General features: G+C 43.5%; 1 protein-coding gene across 5 annotated transcripts in view; it reads right to left on the reverse strand.

Moving 5' to 3' along the window:
* Window positions 1-16,608, reverse strand: part of ltbp1 (latent transforming growth factor beta binding protein 1) — a 425,536-nt gene that overhangs the window by 340,001 nt on the left and 68,927 nt on the right. For all 5 annotated transcript variants that reach the window (XM_043695510.2, XM_043695509.2, XM_043695511.2 and 2 more), the window contains exon 4: window positions 8,956-9,116. In XM_043695510.2, coding sequence (XP_043551445.2) covers window positions 8,956-9,116 — 161 coding nt within the window. The remainder of the gene's footprint in view (window positions 1-8,955; window positions 9,117-16,608) is intronic.

Here is a 16,608-nt window from a genome sequence, read left to right on the forward strand (position 1 = left end):
TCTCTGAATACCTTTGATTAATATCAATCTATCAACCATCAAATTATAAAATTAACAATTGATTGAGCAACAATCACCATTTACATTAGAGTTATCTGGTAACAAGTTAACTCGTGGCAAGTAACATTCATGGCACACAAATTCCAAGCAATGATCATCTCCAATTAGAGACAATCTAACCATCACACCTTGACATTCAATGGTATTGCCATCTCGGAGTCCTCCATTATGTGGGGTTACCGTTGACCAGAAACTCAGCTCAACTTGCCATATAAATATAGTGGCTACAGCAGCAAGTCAGAGGTTAGGAATTCAATAGCAATTAACTCAGTTTGTGACTTCCTGAGGACTCTTCACCATCTACAAGGCACAAATCAGGATGCGATGGCATTCTCTTTACTTGCCTGGATGGGGGCAGCTCCAACAACACTCAAGAAACTTGATACCAACCAGGACAAAGCACCACATCCACCAACATGTATTATCTCCACTACCAATGCTCAGCAGTAGCAATGTGTACCATCCACAAGATGCACTGCAGAAATTCACCAAAGATCCTTAAATCACACCTTCCAAACCCACAACCACTTCCATCTAGGATAGCAGATACATGAGAACACCACCACCTGCAAGTTCCCCTCCAAGCCACTCACCATCCTGACTTGGAAATATATCGTCATTCCTACACTGTCCCTGGTCAAAATCCTGGAATTCCTGACCTAACAACATTGTGAATCTACCAATAGTATGTGGACTGCAGTGAATTGAGAAGTCAACTCACCATCACTTTCTCAATGGCAACTAGGGATGGGCAATAAATGCTGGCCAGCCAGTAATGCCCATATCCCACGAGAGACTATACAAATGAAATAGTTCCTCTCTATCTCTCTCCCTGCCTGATCGGTCTCCCTTACTGTGAAGCATGTTGAACAGTGTGGGCTTGATCAGCCAAATGGGGTTCCATATGTGGATGGTCTGTCAACAAATGCGTTGAACTCCTAAATCCTGCTCTCAATTCCTGGCTTCATGATACATTAATAGCTGATGACAATTTTATTTACTTCATCATAGAAAACTGAAGCAAGTGTCATTTCTGAGATAAGGATAGGAAAGGTTCCAATGTACAAATGGCCTTTCATGAAACTCCCCAATCCAGATGTCTACTTGAAACCCTCCATGAACTGAAGAGTTAACTAGAATATTTTGGATGGCTGGAAGTGAATTGTAAAGCTGCAATAGAAAGAAAAGAATCGGATGAAGTCATAAGCAACTAAATTGAAAACTAAGCATATTCTAAAAGCCAAACCCATGATTAGATTTCAACTCCATACCTTACACTTTGCCAACTGTCACTTTTTAAAAACAAATATATAATGTTACATTTGAGTGCGAGTTCTACCCTCCACTTTTAAGGTCTGTTTTGGTTGGCAGTAGCTGACAACATACATTATCTCACTGATTTGTAGTGACAGTCATTAAAGAATATTTTGTCTTGTGATGTTGAAAAGAGTTATAAGTATAGAGCCATGGATGATTGGGATTCAGTAAATAAGGCTGCAATTTACCTTCAGGATTCAGATTACTTCATAAACCACAGGAGCAAAATCTGACAGTGTTATCAGTTTCATCTAAACCTGAAGATTAAATTTCAGACTCACACCTACTCTCTACTAGCTATCATTTTCTTTCGTAACATGCATTATGGGCTGAGAGAAAGACTAGCTGAATGATAAATATTGTCAACAACGTGCGCTACTTTCTAAGAGAAAAAAATTCCTTCACATCTCAGGTTTATGTGAACGTCCCATTATTCTGTAATTGTTATTGATTCTCCCACTCATTGAAACATCTTCTCAACATCTACCCTATCAAGGCCCCCTCAGAATCTTAGGAGCAGGCGAATTGACGTTTTGGGCATAAGTCCTTCATCAGGAATGGTTATCAGGAACCAGATTCATTCCAGATGAAGCACTATTGCCCAAAACATCAATTCTCCTGCTCTTTGGATGCTGCCTGACCCGCTGTGCTTTTCCAGCACTACATTCTCAACTCTGATCTCCAGCATCTGAAGTCCTCACTTTCTCCCCTCAAATCTTGTCTGTTTCAATAAGATCACCCCTCATGCTTCTAAGCACTAATGAACAAAAGTCTATACTGTTTAGCCATTCTTGATAAGTCAACCCCTTCATCCTATGTAACAGCCTCGCAAATCCTTTTTGAACTGCCTCCATTAGTAATGTATACTTTGGGAACCAAAACTGGACACAATATTTCAGTTACAGTTTCAACAACACCCTGTACAGATGTAACAAGACTTCCTATTTTTAATCTCCAAACGCTCAGCAATAAAGGCTAAAATCCTACTGCCTTCTTAATTACATGTCTTGTGAGTCAATTACAAGCACACCCAGATTCCTCTGCACTGTAGGTTTTGGAGTTTTTTTCTCCATTTAAATAACAGCTTTTGATTTTTCTTAGCAAAGCGCATAACCTCACAATTCCCACCTGCCAGGTTCTTGCCTACTCATTCAATCCATTAATATCCCCTTGTAGATTCCTCAAATCCTCATCACAAGATGTCCTCCCATTTATTTTTGTATCACCGGTGTATTTCAATCCATTACACTCTGCCCCCTCCCCCAGCTCATTGATATAAATAGTAAATAATCAGGATCTGAGGACTGATCCTTGGATCCACCAGTGAGATTGATTCAGCCTGACTTTGCTATGCAATGTCATCTGGAAGGTCGTGAAGCCATAGAGATGTACAGCACGGGAAACAGATTCTTCAGTCCAACTCGTCCATGCCAGCCCGATATCCGAACTTAATCTAGTCCCATTTGCCAACATTTTGCCGATATCCCTCTGAACCCTTCCTATTCATATACCCATCCAGATGCCTTTTAAATGTTGAAATTGTACTAGCCTCCTTCGCCTGGTAGCTCATTCCATACACACACCACCCTCTGCATAAAAATGTTGCCTCTTAGGTCCCTTTTAAATCTTTCCCCTCTCACTCTAAACCTATGTTCTCTAGTTTTCGACTCTGCTACCCTGGGGAAAAGACTTTATCTATTCACCCTATGTATGCCCCTCATGATTTTATAAACCTCTATAAGGTCACCCCTCAGATTCCAATGCCTCAGGTAAAACAGCCCCAGTCTATTCAGCCTCTCCCTATAGCTCAAATCCTCCAACCCTGGCAACATCCTTGTAAATCCTTTCTGAGCCCTTTGAGTTTCACAACATCCTTCCTATCGCAGGGAGACTGGACTTGCATACAATACTCCAAAAGTGGTCTAATCAAAGTCCTATATAGCTGCAACATGACCTCCTAACTCCTATACTCAATGCACTGACCAAAAAGGCAAGCAAACCGAACGCTTTCTTCACTATCCTATCCACCTACAACTCTACTTTCAAGGAACTATGAACCTGCACCTACATCCATCTATTGTCATCCCACGCCCCTCCCTGAATATACTTCTGGGCTCCCTCCCCCTCCCCAGTCCTGATGAAGGGTTTTGGCCTCAAATGTTGACTCTTCTGCTCCTGAGATGCTGTCTGACCTGCTATGCTTTTCCAGTTTCACATCTATTGACTCTGATTTCCAGCATCTGCATTCCTGGCTCTCTCCAAGCTCCTGCACTCCAAAGTCTCTGTGCTCAACAACACTCCCCAGGACCTTACCATCAAATGTATAAGTCTGCCCTGATTTGCCTTTCCAAAATGCAGCACCTCACATTTACGTCTTGGGCAAAGAAAAACATCTTCACTCTTTCTAGACTGATCATCAGAAATGGTGTCAGATTTCACAATACAAGCAGTGATCTTTTTCGGAAAAGGGTGATCTTCCTGTCAATCACAAGAGGGAATCTATGAACATTCAACTGGAGTTACAAAGACAATGAGATTATGACTGAATTATCTGTGAACCAATATAATTGAATTATGTGACAGTACAACATTTCTGATTGAGAACAGAAACAGCCACACAGTTCTCAATTTCTCATTATGACAAGTTCCCTATCTTGGTCATGTCTGCAGACAGACTGGAGGTTACATCAGTTTCCAGAGAGAACAACCAGGTTAACTTGCAGATTTGGTCATCTAGTTACATGAACAAGGGGTGCCTAATCCAGCATTACTGGCATTTGAGGACTGGTCAGGTAACAAGAAATAGAGACTCCATGACTCGATCTGTATGTATTTACAGAAAATGACTTGCATGAACGGACTAAATGCATGGTTGCTAAATTTGCTGACAATGCAAAGATATGTGAGAATAAGTTGTGAAGGGGACATAACAAGTATGTAAAGGGATACGTATGTATTAAGTTAAGTGACTAAGCAAAGATTTGGCAGTATAATGGGGAAAATCTGGGCTTGTCCAGTTTGGCAGAAAGAATAGAAGAGGAGGTTATAATTTAAATGGAGAGAGACTGAAATACAGAGGCAATTTATGTACCCTGGTACATGAATCCCAAAATAGGATACAGGTAAGCAAACTATTCGGAAAGAAGATGTCATTTATTGCAAAGGGAATGAAATTTTAAAATGGAGAAGCCTTGCTACAACTCCCTTCTCTCTCTATAAATCAATCTCTTACAGGACAGTGCATTGGTGAGATCACATCTGGAATACTGTGTACAGATAGTTCTTCTGTAATGCAATGGTTGTGTGCTTATAGAAAAACCACGCTTAATGTGTTGCCAATGTGATTGCATTACAGCCAACACGCCTTTTAAAAGTTTGCACTTTAGAAAAAGTGTCCCCAATTCGTCAATCGTGTTACAGCGAATTCACTTTAATAAAATGTGTGCTATAGCAGAATGACCTGTACAGTTTTTAGATTAGATTAGATTCCCTACAGTGTGGAAACAGGCCCTTCGGCCCAACCAGTCCACACCAACCCTCCAAAGAGTAACCCACCCAGACCCATTTCCCTCTGACTAATGCACCTAACACTATGGGCAATTTAGCATGGCCAATTCACCTGACCTGCATATCTTTGGACTGTTTGGTCTCCTTATTTAATAAATTATATATTTGCATTAGAAAGTGGACAGAGAAGATTCACTTGACTGACTCCTGGGAAGAAGGGGTTGTCTTGTGAGGAAAGGTTAGACAGATTGAGTCTGTATCCATTGAAGTTGAGAAGAACAAGTGGTGTTCTTTCTGATGTGACTTGATAGGGTGGATGCTGAAAGGATGTTTACCCTTGTGAAAGTAAGGGACGCTATTTAGAAATGAAGGGTCTCTCATTTCAAACAAAGAGAGTCTAATTCTGTCGGCAGGTTATTAATCTTGAACTCTCTTTCCCAGTGGAGGCAGGGGCATTGAATATTATTAAGACTGAGTTAGATAGATTCTTGACTGGTGAGGGAGTTAAGAGGTATGGGGTAGATAGGAGAGTGGAGGCCACAATCAGATCAGCCATGTTCTTATCAAATGGCAGAACAGACTCAGCGAGCCAAATAATGTACTCCTGCCCCAACTCATATCTCTTGTGATTCCCACAAAGCAACATCAGTACAAGAATCAAACCAACACCTTTGGTTTTGCTTTGTCAATACATCTTTCTTGGGCACAAAAAGAGAGCTTGTTTGAAGCATTCCTGACCAACCTGTAGTATCTAAGGTGTTGGCTGGTGACTTACCTCGGCTTGAACTCAGAAGGTTATGATTTCAAGTCACACTGTAGCCTTAAAGTCAGAGTGATTTTCTAGTGGTCACATAATAGAGTGCTGGAGTACCAATGGAATACCACATTTCATATGAACCAAAGGCTCACCTCCCCTCTGAGGTGCATGCAACAGATACTGTTGCCACTCTTTTCAAAGAAGAGAATGGATGCCAACAATGGGGTTGTGTGAAATAGTTATGCCTTGACCATCTCTGAAAAACTGATTATGCAGCTCTCTGCTCTTTTGTGACCTTCCAGTGTGCAAACTAGCAACTCCCTTTTTCTCCATTCTAAGGGACTATACTTTGAAAATACCTCAGTGGTTGTGGAGCATTCTAGGGCACTGTGTAAATCCATGTCTACTATTCAACCCTCTGACAGCCAGACAATAACGAAGCAGTGCAGCACAATGGCTCAGTGGTTAGCACTGCTGCCTCACAGTGCCAGGGACCTGGGTTCGTTTCCAGCCTCAGGCATCTTGTCTGTGTGGAGTTTGCACATTCTCCCTGTGTCTCTATGGGTTTCCTCCCACAATCCAAAGATGTGCAGGTCAGGTGAATTGGCCATGCTAAATTGCTCAATATGCTCGGTGCATTAGTCAGAGGGAAATGGGTCTGGGTGGGTCACTCTTCAGAGGGTCGGTGTGGACTTGTTGGGCCAAAGGGCCTGTTTCCACACTGTAGAGAATCTAATCAGTGGTTACAGGAACGGCTTTTAGATTCCCTACAGTGTGGAAAGGCCCTTCAGTCCAAACAGTCCACACCAATCCTCAGAAAAGTAGCCCACCCGGACCCATTTCCCCTCTAACTAATGCACCTAACACTATGGGCAATTTAGCATGACCAATTCACCTGACCTGCCCATCTTTGGACTGTGGGAGGAAACCGGAGCACCCGCAGGAAACCCATGCAGACACAAGGCGAACATGCATACTCCACATAGACAGTCGTAAAGGCTGGAATCAAACCTGGGACCCCGGTGCTGTGAGGCAGCAGTGTTAACCACTGAGCCACCGTGCCACCCTTAATTGGACAGTTTTCACTTTGATGTATCTCTCAGTAAACATTTTGGCAAATATTCATCCCAAAATATCTGGTAGCTGTAGCGTCACAACTCAATGGGATCAGAGTTCCCCTAACACTGTGTGATGGCTGCACCCTGGTCAGATACACAAGCTTGATGGCTCAGTGGGTAAGTCAACAGAGAGGGTGTGGCAACCAGAAGGTCCCAAGTCTTGGCTTGCAAGAGCAGATCTTTGCAAGGGAAGGACTGGCACATTATAACTGGGCTTTAGTGGGTGGAGGAATGAGAGAAAACTGCCACAGATTGCTACCTCATTTTTATGATCAGGCTTGGTTTCATCTCAACGCACCAACGTGAGTTACTTTTGGAATGCACTAACCATCATGTCAATTGATTTTGACTGCACTTATTTCATTGATTCTTTCATGGGATGTGACATCACTGGCAAAGGAAGGCCACCACTTGCCGCCCATTGTTACCTGCCCTTGAATTGTGTGGCTTGCTAGGCCACTTCACAAGGGCAGATCAGAATCAACCGCATTGCCATGGCTCTGAAGTGAACGTCAACCAGATTGAGCAAAGATGGTAGACTTCCTTCACTAAATGGGCTTTGAAAACAATGACCAACTTCCAATTCCGGATGCTCCAAGCTGAATTTAAAATTTCACCAGGTGCCTTGGAACACTTGTCCCCAGAGAATTAGCCTGGCCCTCTGGATTCCTACTCTAGTGATACTGTGTCACTATCTCCCCCCATTTCAGATTTGTCCAGCATTACCATCAGCTCAGATCAAGATTTGTAGCAATGCAGCCTGCAGGGGCCCGTTGTAGCACAATGGTAGTAACCCTTCCCCCTAGACTGAGCGACCCAGGTTCAAATCCTGTCTGGTCCAGAGGTGTGCAATAACATCTGTGAACAGGTTGATTAGAAAATAGGTTTTAAATAATAATAAAAATGTAGCTATGCAGTGGTAAATAGATAATACACTGAACCTGCTGATGCAAGGCACCAAACCTCAATCAGTGTCCAAATGAGCTCGTATTCAGTTTTTATTAGTCAAGCACAGCATTGGTGTCCACTTCAAAATATTGGTTCTTCTTCATAGAGCAGTCTATTGAAATATATTGTTTGTGCGTCAGGAATAGTCACTCGGGGCAAGATACTGAGAGAGCTGCTGATTCACAGGATGGAATGGATGGGGAGAGTATTTAACACAGAAGTAATCAAGCTTCCAATACAAAGTGGGAGGATGGGAATTGCATCTTCAAGCACAGAATTGTGTATATTGTAATAAATATCCAGACTGGGATGAGTTTCAAATAATCATCTTCCACAGAATGTATATAGTAGAAGCAGATACTATAGCAACATTTAAGAGGTATTTAGGCAGCTGCATGAACAGGCAGGGAATAGGGGGATATAGACCACATGCAGGCATCTGGGATTAGTTTAGAAAGGCATCAATGTCAGCTCAGACACAGTGGGCTGAAGGGCCTGTTCCTGTGCTGTACAGTTCTATCTTCTGTAAACCTCAGTTATTCTAACATCATATAACTCCACTGTTTGTCAAATTATGTTGCAAGACAAACACGTTTTTAAAAAGGAAAATTTCTGACAAACATTCCATCTGTTGTACCCTAGAATTCAGATTTCCTCGCGAATTGAAGAATGAAGATCTCAACAAAACACAACCTCTGCTAGAGCAATGTTCCCAATTCCTGGAGGTTAGCAACTGCAGCCAAATAGTACATGAGATAGACACAAGGACTGGAAGGTTGGGATTGTGCTCCTGAGATAACCTCGCAAAAGGATTAACAGGACATCATAAACAATAATTACAAAGAAATGGATGTTTGTAGCTCGCCTTTGAACCCAGAGATGATAGGTGTGAAATCACTCTGAGATATCCATTATGTTTGATTGTACTTATTGTGACCCTCAGATACTATTTCATTCAGAGGGAGCTCTTTCTCAACTGCAATTGTCACTGATGCCGCAGACCAACGTACACAGTAATATTCACATGGAAAGACCTATGCTTGCAATGTCCTGACTACAGGTTTATTACAGGATGATCAATTGCTAATAAATTGCCAGTAGTATCCTTGTGTGTTACAATGTGTTGAACCTTTCAAGTGAAGAGACCCCTGTTGGAGTACATTCCAGATCACTTTTGCCTCTATTTGTTTGTACTATTTTAAAAGGTCCGTATTTGGAATCTCAGAGAGTCAGAACAGTGAAACTAACCTTGGAACTGGCTCCCAGATGAAGCCTGAGGCAGCGAACTTCCTGCAGCCTGTCCTCCAGGATAAAACTTCTGGCTGTAATATTTGGGTTTAAATGTGAATTGTTGAGATTGGCCCCGTTGTACAAGCATCATCAGTGGTTGAGATGGAAGGGGTACCATGCTGAGGGAGAAAAACAATTCGAGTAGTCAAACAGAAAAATACCTACAGCACAGTCACTGTGAAATACAACAGCATTTAAACAAGTTACAATTAAAATAGCTTCTGAAAGTACAATTGATTTATACACCCATAAAATCATAAAATGTTTACCATGCAGAAATACATTCTGTTCACCATGTCTATGCCAGCTCTGTAAGAGCAAATCTCTGCTTGCCCCAACCCTGTACTGTCACCCTGAAAATACTCTCTATATAAATCATAACCTCAGTGCCTTTTGAAAGCCTTCACCATTCTCTCAGGCAATGCATTGCAGCTCAAGTCATATTGTGCTACTCTCGTGTTCCACCAAACCAGTTGTTATTTAAGTGGGGCATTGGATATTTGATTGGGGTACTGCAGAATGGCTAATCTCTGGGGTAACTGTGCATTCAAATTTGAAACACGCACTTGGAAATGTCCTCAATTCACCAGCACAGCTCCAACAGGGGAGCTGCCTTCAAAGGGGAACACGATTCACACACAATCCATGAACCTACAACAAAGCAATGGAGGATGAATGGAATCAGTCCTATTCACCTCAGAGAAACCACAACCCACATCTTATTACTGAGAAAGGAGTCAGAATAAAAGTTAAACTTACTGCTGTGGCAATAGCATTTCCCATTGTTACATTTAAAAAACAATGGCACTCATTTATATAGCACCTTTCACACCATCGTATGTCCCAAAGCGCTTTTCAGCAAATGAATTACTTTTAAAACATAGCCACAGTTGAAATGTAGGAAATGCAGCAGTGAATGTGCACACAGTTCAATTCCATAAATGGCAACTTGAGATAAGGTTTTAGTGATGTTCACTGAGAGAAAACATCAGCCAAGGAATAAATTTCCTGCACTTCTGTGAAATAACATTGTGTGATTTCTTTGCACTGTACTTAACAGACCAGACAATCCCTCGGTATTGTCCAGATGGATGCATTCAGGTTGCTGGAGTGCTGCTCAGATGTGAGGATGCTATTGTTGTGAAACCGTGCCTTACATCAAAAAAGATTTTCTTTGACCTTATTGCTGGACACACCTAATTAAAGATTTACAAAAATGTGAAGTCACATTCCAATTACTTTACATCAATCTCAAAGATGGTTGAACATTTGTATCACGGCAGTTTTACATTCTGAGGCCACAGAATTGGAGGCAATCAGTTTACAAAGCTGCATCAAGAACTCCTATTTTGAAGGATGGTGAATGAGGTCATCTCTTATCCCATGAGCAAAGTAGCTAGACAATCAACTGGATATAAATCATTGTATCTCATCACTGAGATAATATAACCCTGACTATGACAGGAGTGTGCCTGTATGTAATCTAAACCAACCAACCCAACCGCCCCGTGGCTGAACACTTTAATTCCCCCTCCCACTCCGCCAAGGACATGCAGGTCCTTGGCCTCCTCCATCGCCAGACCATAGCAACACGACGCCTGGAGGAAGAGCACCTCAGCTTCAACACCTAGGAATCTTCTAACCACAAGGGATGAATGCAGATTTCTCCAGCTTTCTCATTTCCCCTCCCCCCACCTTTTCTCAGTCCCAACCCTCAGACTCAGCACCGCCTTCTTGACCTGCAATCTTCTTCCCGACCTCTCCGCCCCACCCCCTCTCCGACCTACCACCCTCACCTTAACTTCTTTCCACCTATCGTATTCCCAACGCCCTTCCCCCAAGTCCCTCCTCCCTACCTTTTATCTTAGCCTGCTTGGCACACCCTCCTCATTCCTGAAGAAGGGCTTATGCCCGAAACGTCGATTCTCCTGCTCCTTTGATGCTGCCTGACCTGCTGCGCTTTTCCAGCAACACATTTTTAAACTGTAATCTAAACATGTAAGCCAGGCAATTAGAATTTACTACTCATGACCACACTTGGGTGACTGGGCAATTGGAGGGAGAGACTGACTTGTAATAAGCCACTTAGCACTTTATGTACTTAACCAATTGCTCTTCTGCAGGGGATAGGAGACATGCAAATGAGATGCTGGAGAAGCAAGGTCCTAAGTGGATCCTCTTTCTCTTTCTCCACTCAAGTCACAGGTTTTGAGCCCTGTTTGCTATTTAACTGGGTATGTGCTGCAGGCAGAGAGCAAAGAATCAACCTAGCAGCTGCTGTCTCAGGAAGATGTGATGAATCAACTTTCAACATCTTCACCAGCTCAGCGCCAAACCCAAGTTCAGCCTGAAGCCAGCCAAGCCACCAACCTTCAAGAACCATAAACTTCTTTAACATTACTGGAAAACACATTGCTTAATCTAACCGCTTACTCTGTAATCTGTGTACGTGTGTGTGTGTATATATATGTGTGTGTGTAATTTGACATTTTTTACACTTTACTTAGACTGGTTAAGTACAATGAATGCTATTCTGTTTTTTGTTAAATAACTGAACTGTTGGTGTGTGTCTTTTACAGTCACAGCATTGTAGCTGTTAAATTATCATCGAACTGGCAAGCACAATCTCTTTTTTAACAAAGAAAAGTGCAGTTAAGTAAAGAGTGGGAAGAGAGAAAAACCATTTTACCCCTTCTCACTTGATCATAATGGCTCCCTACCAATCACCAGCTGACACTGGGGGATCTAGTGAGTCTCAACAGCAGCAGTTTGCAAGAGATACAATCAGTGGTAGGTTGTAGGGGCATGGAGAAACAGTAGAAAGGAAGTGATGGTGGCAATACATTTGGGTTATTAAAACTGCCCTGGATTACTGCCTCAGAAATTACAAAGAAACCCACCAGAGCCAGCAGGATCTTTTGCAGCAGATCCATGTCACTGGGACTCTCAAGGAGGTGAAATAATGCAATATCAGACAGGATCAGGTGTCATTCCAGACTCAGTTAAAATAACTTGCCACTACATCCCCTGACTCTGCCCACTCGCCATGAGGCAGTTTAGCCATTGGCTTCCCAGACCTACCAATTTGGCGTACAGACCATGGAGCAGTTTGCCATGCCCGGCCAGCATGTTGGTGTGCTGCCATGTTGCCTCCTGTGCCCTAGTCTCAGGGAGGCAGCCTCAGGGACTGGGCCAGCACTTGCCCACCTGCCAGTGAGCAGTAACCAATCACAGTGCTCACTGAGAGCACTCTTTAGCAGCCACCTGGGTTTCCCACAAATGCATACGTTGTGACACAGTGAGCAGCACCACCCCCTCCTCTGTGTCACAGGGTTCTCGTTTCAAAGCTCACCCCAAAATGGGAGCACAAAGAAGCAAGGTTATCATGCCAGTGCAGGACTGAGGGTGTCTGCTCTCTCAGATAGGCATAACAACCCCACAGCTCTCGTTGGAGGTGTGGTTAGCTCAGTTGGCTGGATGGCTGGTTTGTGATGCCAACACCATGGGCTCAATTCCCGTACTTTCCGAGGTCATCAAGAAGGTCCTGGCTTCCCTTGCTGGAGGCGGGCAGCCCTCATGGTTCAGCCCCATTTGGCTCTCCTTTTCTCGCTGTGATGAGGGAGCTGTCTATGTTGGATTTCCATACTCACTGCCCATCCTCCACAGAAGGCTAGTAACCTCCCATCAGTGGGGACTGAGACACACCCGTCAAAGCAGCCCACTATGGGGTTCACTGGGCTGTTGGCCTCATTTTCTCCAGTCACAAGCCGGATATCCAGTCCTCCCCTTCCCAAATCTCCCTCCCCATCCCAACGCAGAGATGACCTGGCAGCTGTGGCCGAAATGTACTTTGTTGAAATTCCAACTGTCCAGAGGCTGTCTGTCTCTCCCTATATTGCCAACCGTCAGGATGGTAGAGGTCACTTGACATCCTGGAGAGAAGGTCACCTCGGGAAAGAGTCCACCTGCAGACTGGGTTCTGGCACGTGAGGCGCTCAGACACCCACTTGGTCCTCACAGCATGCTTACAAAGCCCGGGAGAAAATCCAGATTTGAGGTTAAAATCTCCTGAACATGGCCCCTTTTCCCCAAAGTGAATGGCATCAAAGGTCACCTGCTTGAAGACTGGGCCTCAATTAAACCTGAGGCTAATGTATGATGCTTATGGGTTATACTTTGTACCTCAATTAAACCTAAGGCTAATGTATGATGCTTATGGGTTATACTTTGTACCTCAGACCAATTCCCCGATCTTATTACTCTACATTTACCCTTGAATAATGTACCTAACCTACACATCCCTGAACAATTTAGCATGGCCAGTTCATCTAATCTGTATATCTTTGGATTGTGGGAGGAAACTAGAGCACCAGGAGGAAACCCACGCAGACACGGGGAGAATGTGCAAACTCCACACAGACAGTCGCCTGAGGCTGGAATTGAACCGGGGTCCCTGGTGCTGTAAGGCAGCAGTGCTAACCACTGAGCCACCATGCCGCCCCAAAACAAAAGCAATCACAGAAGAAAACCAAGAGTTAAACATGAAATTCAAAATGTCGAAGAAATAAAGACTTGCATTTATAAGGTCGTGTCCGTGGCCTTTAGTCAATGAAGAAATGTGTTTGAAGTTTAGTCACTGTTGTGAGAAATATAGCAAATACTTACTGCCCACAAAGTTCCCATAAACCACAATGTGTCAATGAGCAGATAAATCTGTTTTTTTGGTGTTGATTGAGGAATAAATATTGGCCAGGAAACCATGGATAAACCCCCTGCTCTTATTTGAAACAGTGCCAGAGGATCATTTGTATCCAATTGTGGGGGCAGATTGGACTTTAGCTTCATTTCTCTTCCAAAGGATAGTACCTCTCAACAGAGCAGCACTCCCTCGTAGTGCACTGAAGTGGCAGCCTGAGGTAACAATCAGAATTGCCTTCCCTCCCTCCTAACTCAAGGCAAAAGACAAGTATAAGTCAAAAAAAAAATAGAACTGCAGAGGCTAGAAATGAGAAACAAAAATATGAATTGCTGGTAAAACCCAACAGCTCTGGCAGCATCTGTAGAGATAATGTTTCAGGTCCAGAAATTCTTCAGCCTAAGCAAAGACCTGGAAACAAAAAGCAATGATTTTAATTGAAAAATGGGGTGCCCATAAGGAAGAGATAAAGCATATGATGGAGCTGGGGTCGATGAACCTTCAGAATTGGCTTGGAGTCTCAAGAGATTGGGGATCTATCTCAACAACACTACTGCATACAACCCTGAAGACAAGGGATATTTTAAAAAAGGATGTTTTTGTCGATTTCTTTGAATGTTGCTCTTTATAAAATAAATAATATCCAAAAAAAATGGAAAAAGGGAAAAAAAAAGTCTATTTGGCTGGGAGTCAAGCATCTTCCAATTGGGTAATGGGTCTTTCCAATTGACGTCACTCGGCTGGATGTGTTGGTGGATTGATGGCTGGAGCACAGGACAAGTCATGTGGTGAGAGCTCCAGGAATAGGCTTAATCGCAGTTGGCGACCCTGGACTGAGCAGAAACGAAGAGAGTTATTTTGAGAAACGGTGGCAGGCACTTTCAGTCAGAGAGACTGAGAATGCAGGCGAGAGAAAATGATCTGAGGACAGGGCTCGAAAGAAAAGACTGGTGTAGGCTTTCAAGTGAACAAGCTGACATCATGATGTTCTTCTCCTCACAGTGACAACATGAATGGGGATCGCTGCCCATAGACTCTTGAGGGAATTCCTATTTCCCATTCATCACTGCAGCGGAACCAATGAGGTCACCACAGGGGAGAGTTATACACAGAAGGAAAATTCCAGCTTGGTCTAACCAGCAGCTTTCGAAGATAAAATGAGGAAGGACAGCTGATCATCTCGCGCATTAACTCCCCCGCACAATTTTAAACAAATAACGCAAAGCTGTTCTTGTCCAAAATTACTTAATCAGTGAGCCACTCGCAGTGATTAAAACAAGAGGAAACATTATATTTGCAGAATGTAGGAAAAAAAACGTGGTATCACATTGGCAGAGTAGCCAAACCCATTCGTACATTACCGAGCTAATTGTTGCACAGACCCAGGCCACAAGCTGCTAACATGTATTAGAGATGACTAATTAATCCCTTTCGCCATGTCCTTCACTGTCAGCTGAAAACTACTGGACAGTAGTTCGTTTCCATCCCCCCCACCTCCATTATGGGCACGGTGGCACAGTGGTTAGCACTGTTGCCTCACAGCGCCAGAGACCCGGGTTCAATTCCCGCCTCAGGCGACTGACTGTGTGGAGTTTGCACGTTCTCCCTGTGCCTGTGTGGGTTTCCTCCGGGTGCTCCGGTTTCCTCCCACAGTCTAAAGATGTGCAGGTCAGGTGAATTGGCCATGTTAAATTTCCTGTAGTGTTAGGTAAGGGGTATGGGTGGGTTGCGGGTGTGGACTTGTTGGGCCGAAGGGCCTGTTTCCACACTGTAAGTAATCTAATCTAATCTAAACCTGTTCCCTAGCTCTTGTCACATCCCTGATTTTTCTTATATCCTCAATGGCACATCAACTACCATGCAAAATCTCTTTCTCTTCTCAGAAAGAAGCAACTGGGGCTGTTTGCCATTGGTTGAGTTGTTGCCAGTGCACCTTTCCCTGGGACTGTTTTGTGTGTGAGACTTGTAAACTTCTGTGATGTGTCCCAGCCAGAGGCCTGGTCTGTTCTCCCGTAACACAAACAGAAGTTTTTTGTGCACTAAGGAAGGGTTCACCGGACCTGAAACGTTAACTTTGATTTGTCTCCACAGATGCTGTCAAACCTACTGAGCTTCTCCAGCAACCTCGGTTTTTCTTTTTGTGCATTGTTACTTCTAAAACTAGGAGCTTGTTTCTTTAACCACACTCCACTCCACGGTGTTAAGGGCAAAATTAAGGCCTATTCTGTGAGGCTGAAGTGGAAAAATTGCTGATCTGAAGACAACCTACAGTCAAAGTATTGCTCCAATCAGGCTATACACACACACACACACACACACACACACACACACACACACACACACACACACACACACACACACACACACACACACACACACACACACACACACACACACACACACACACACACACACACACACACACACACAACCAGGGGATTCAGAATCTCCTCACTTCAGGGACTGACCCCGAGCTGACTGGCCACAGCCAGTATACTGTGTACATGGAAATAGAGGCTGACTTGGTCACGGTATAGCAGCCTCTGTGTAGTTATAATCAGTGGCGTTGGGACAAAACAGCACTTGCCTGAAAATTAAACAACCTACAGTCGAGCGAATGTTTGTCATCAATTTGTAAACTGTTCAGAACATTTAATTTCAAACTGAGCTTATTTCTATGTGATTGTGATTCTCCACTCAGTGATTTAATGCATTGTAGTACCGTGCCCCATCTGGAATGCCCTGTTAATTTATAGACTCTTTCGCACAAAGGAAACTATTTGGTTCGTTGAGGCAATGCTGGCTCTCTGTAGCACAATCCAGTCTGTTCCATTCCCCCACTCCTCGCAGTAACCCAGCAAGTCTGGTGCCATCAAGCTTCCTTTCTGAAACAATTGATCACCTCTGTTTCCTCC

Source organism: Chiloscyllium plagiosum, unplaced genomic scaffold, assembly GCF_037043375.1.
Source record: "Chiloscyllium plagiosum isolate Xiang-an unplaced genomic scaffold, Cpla_swu_hap1 HiC_scaffold_10, whole genome shotgun sequence".
Classification (NCBI taxonomy): Eukaryota; Metazoa; Chordata; class Chondrichthyes; order Orectolobiformes; family Hemiscylliidae; genus Chiloscyllium; species Chiloscyllium plagiosum.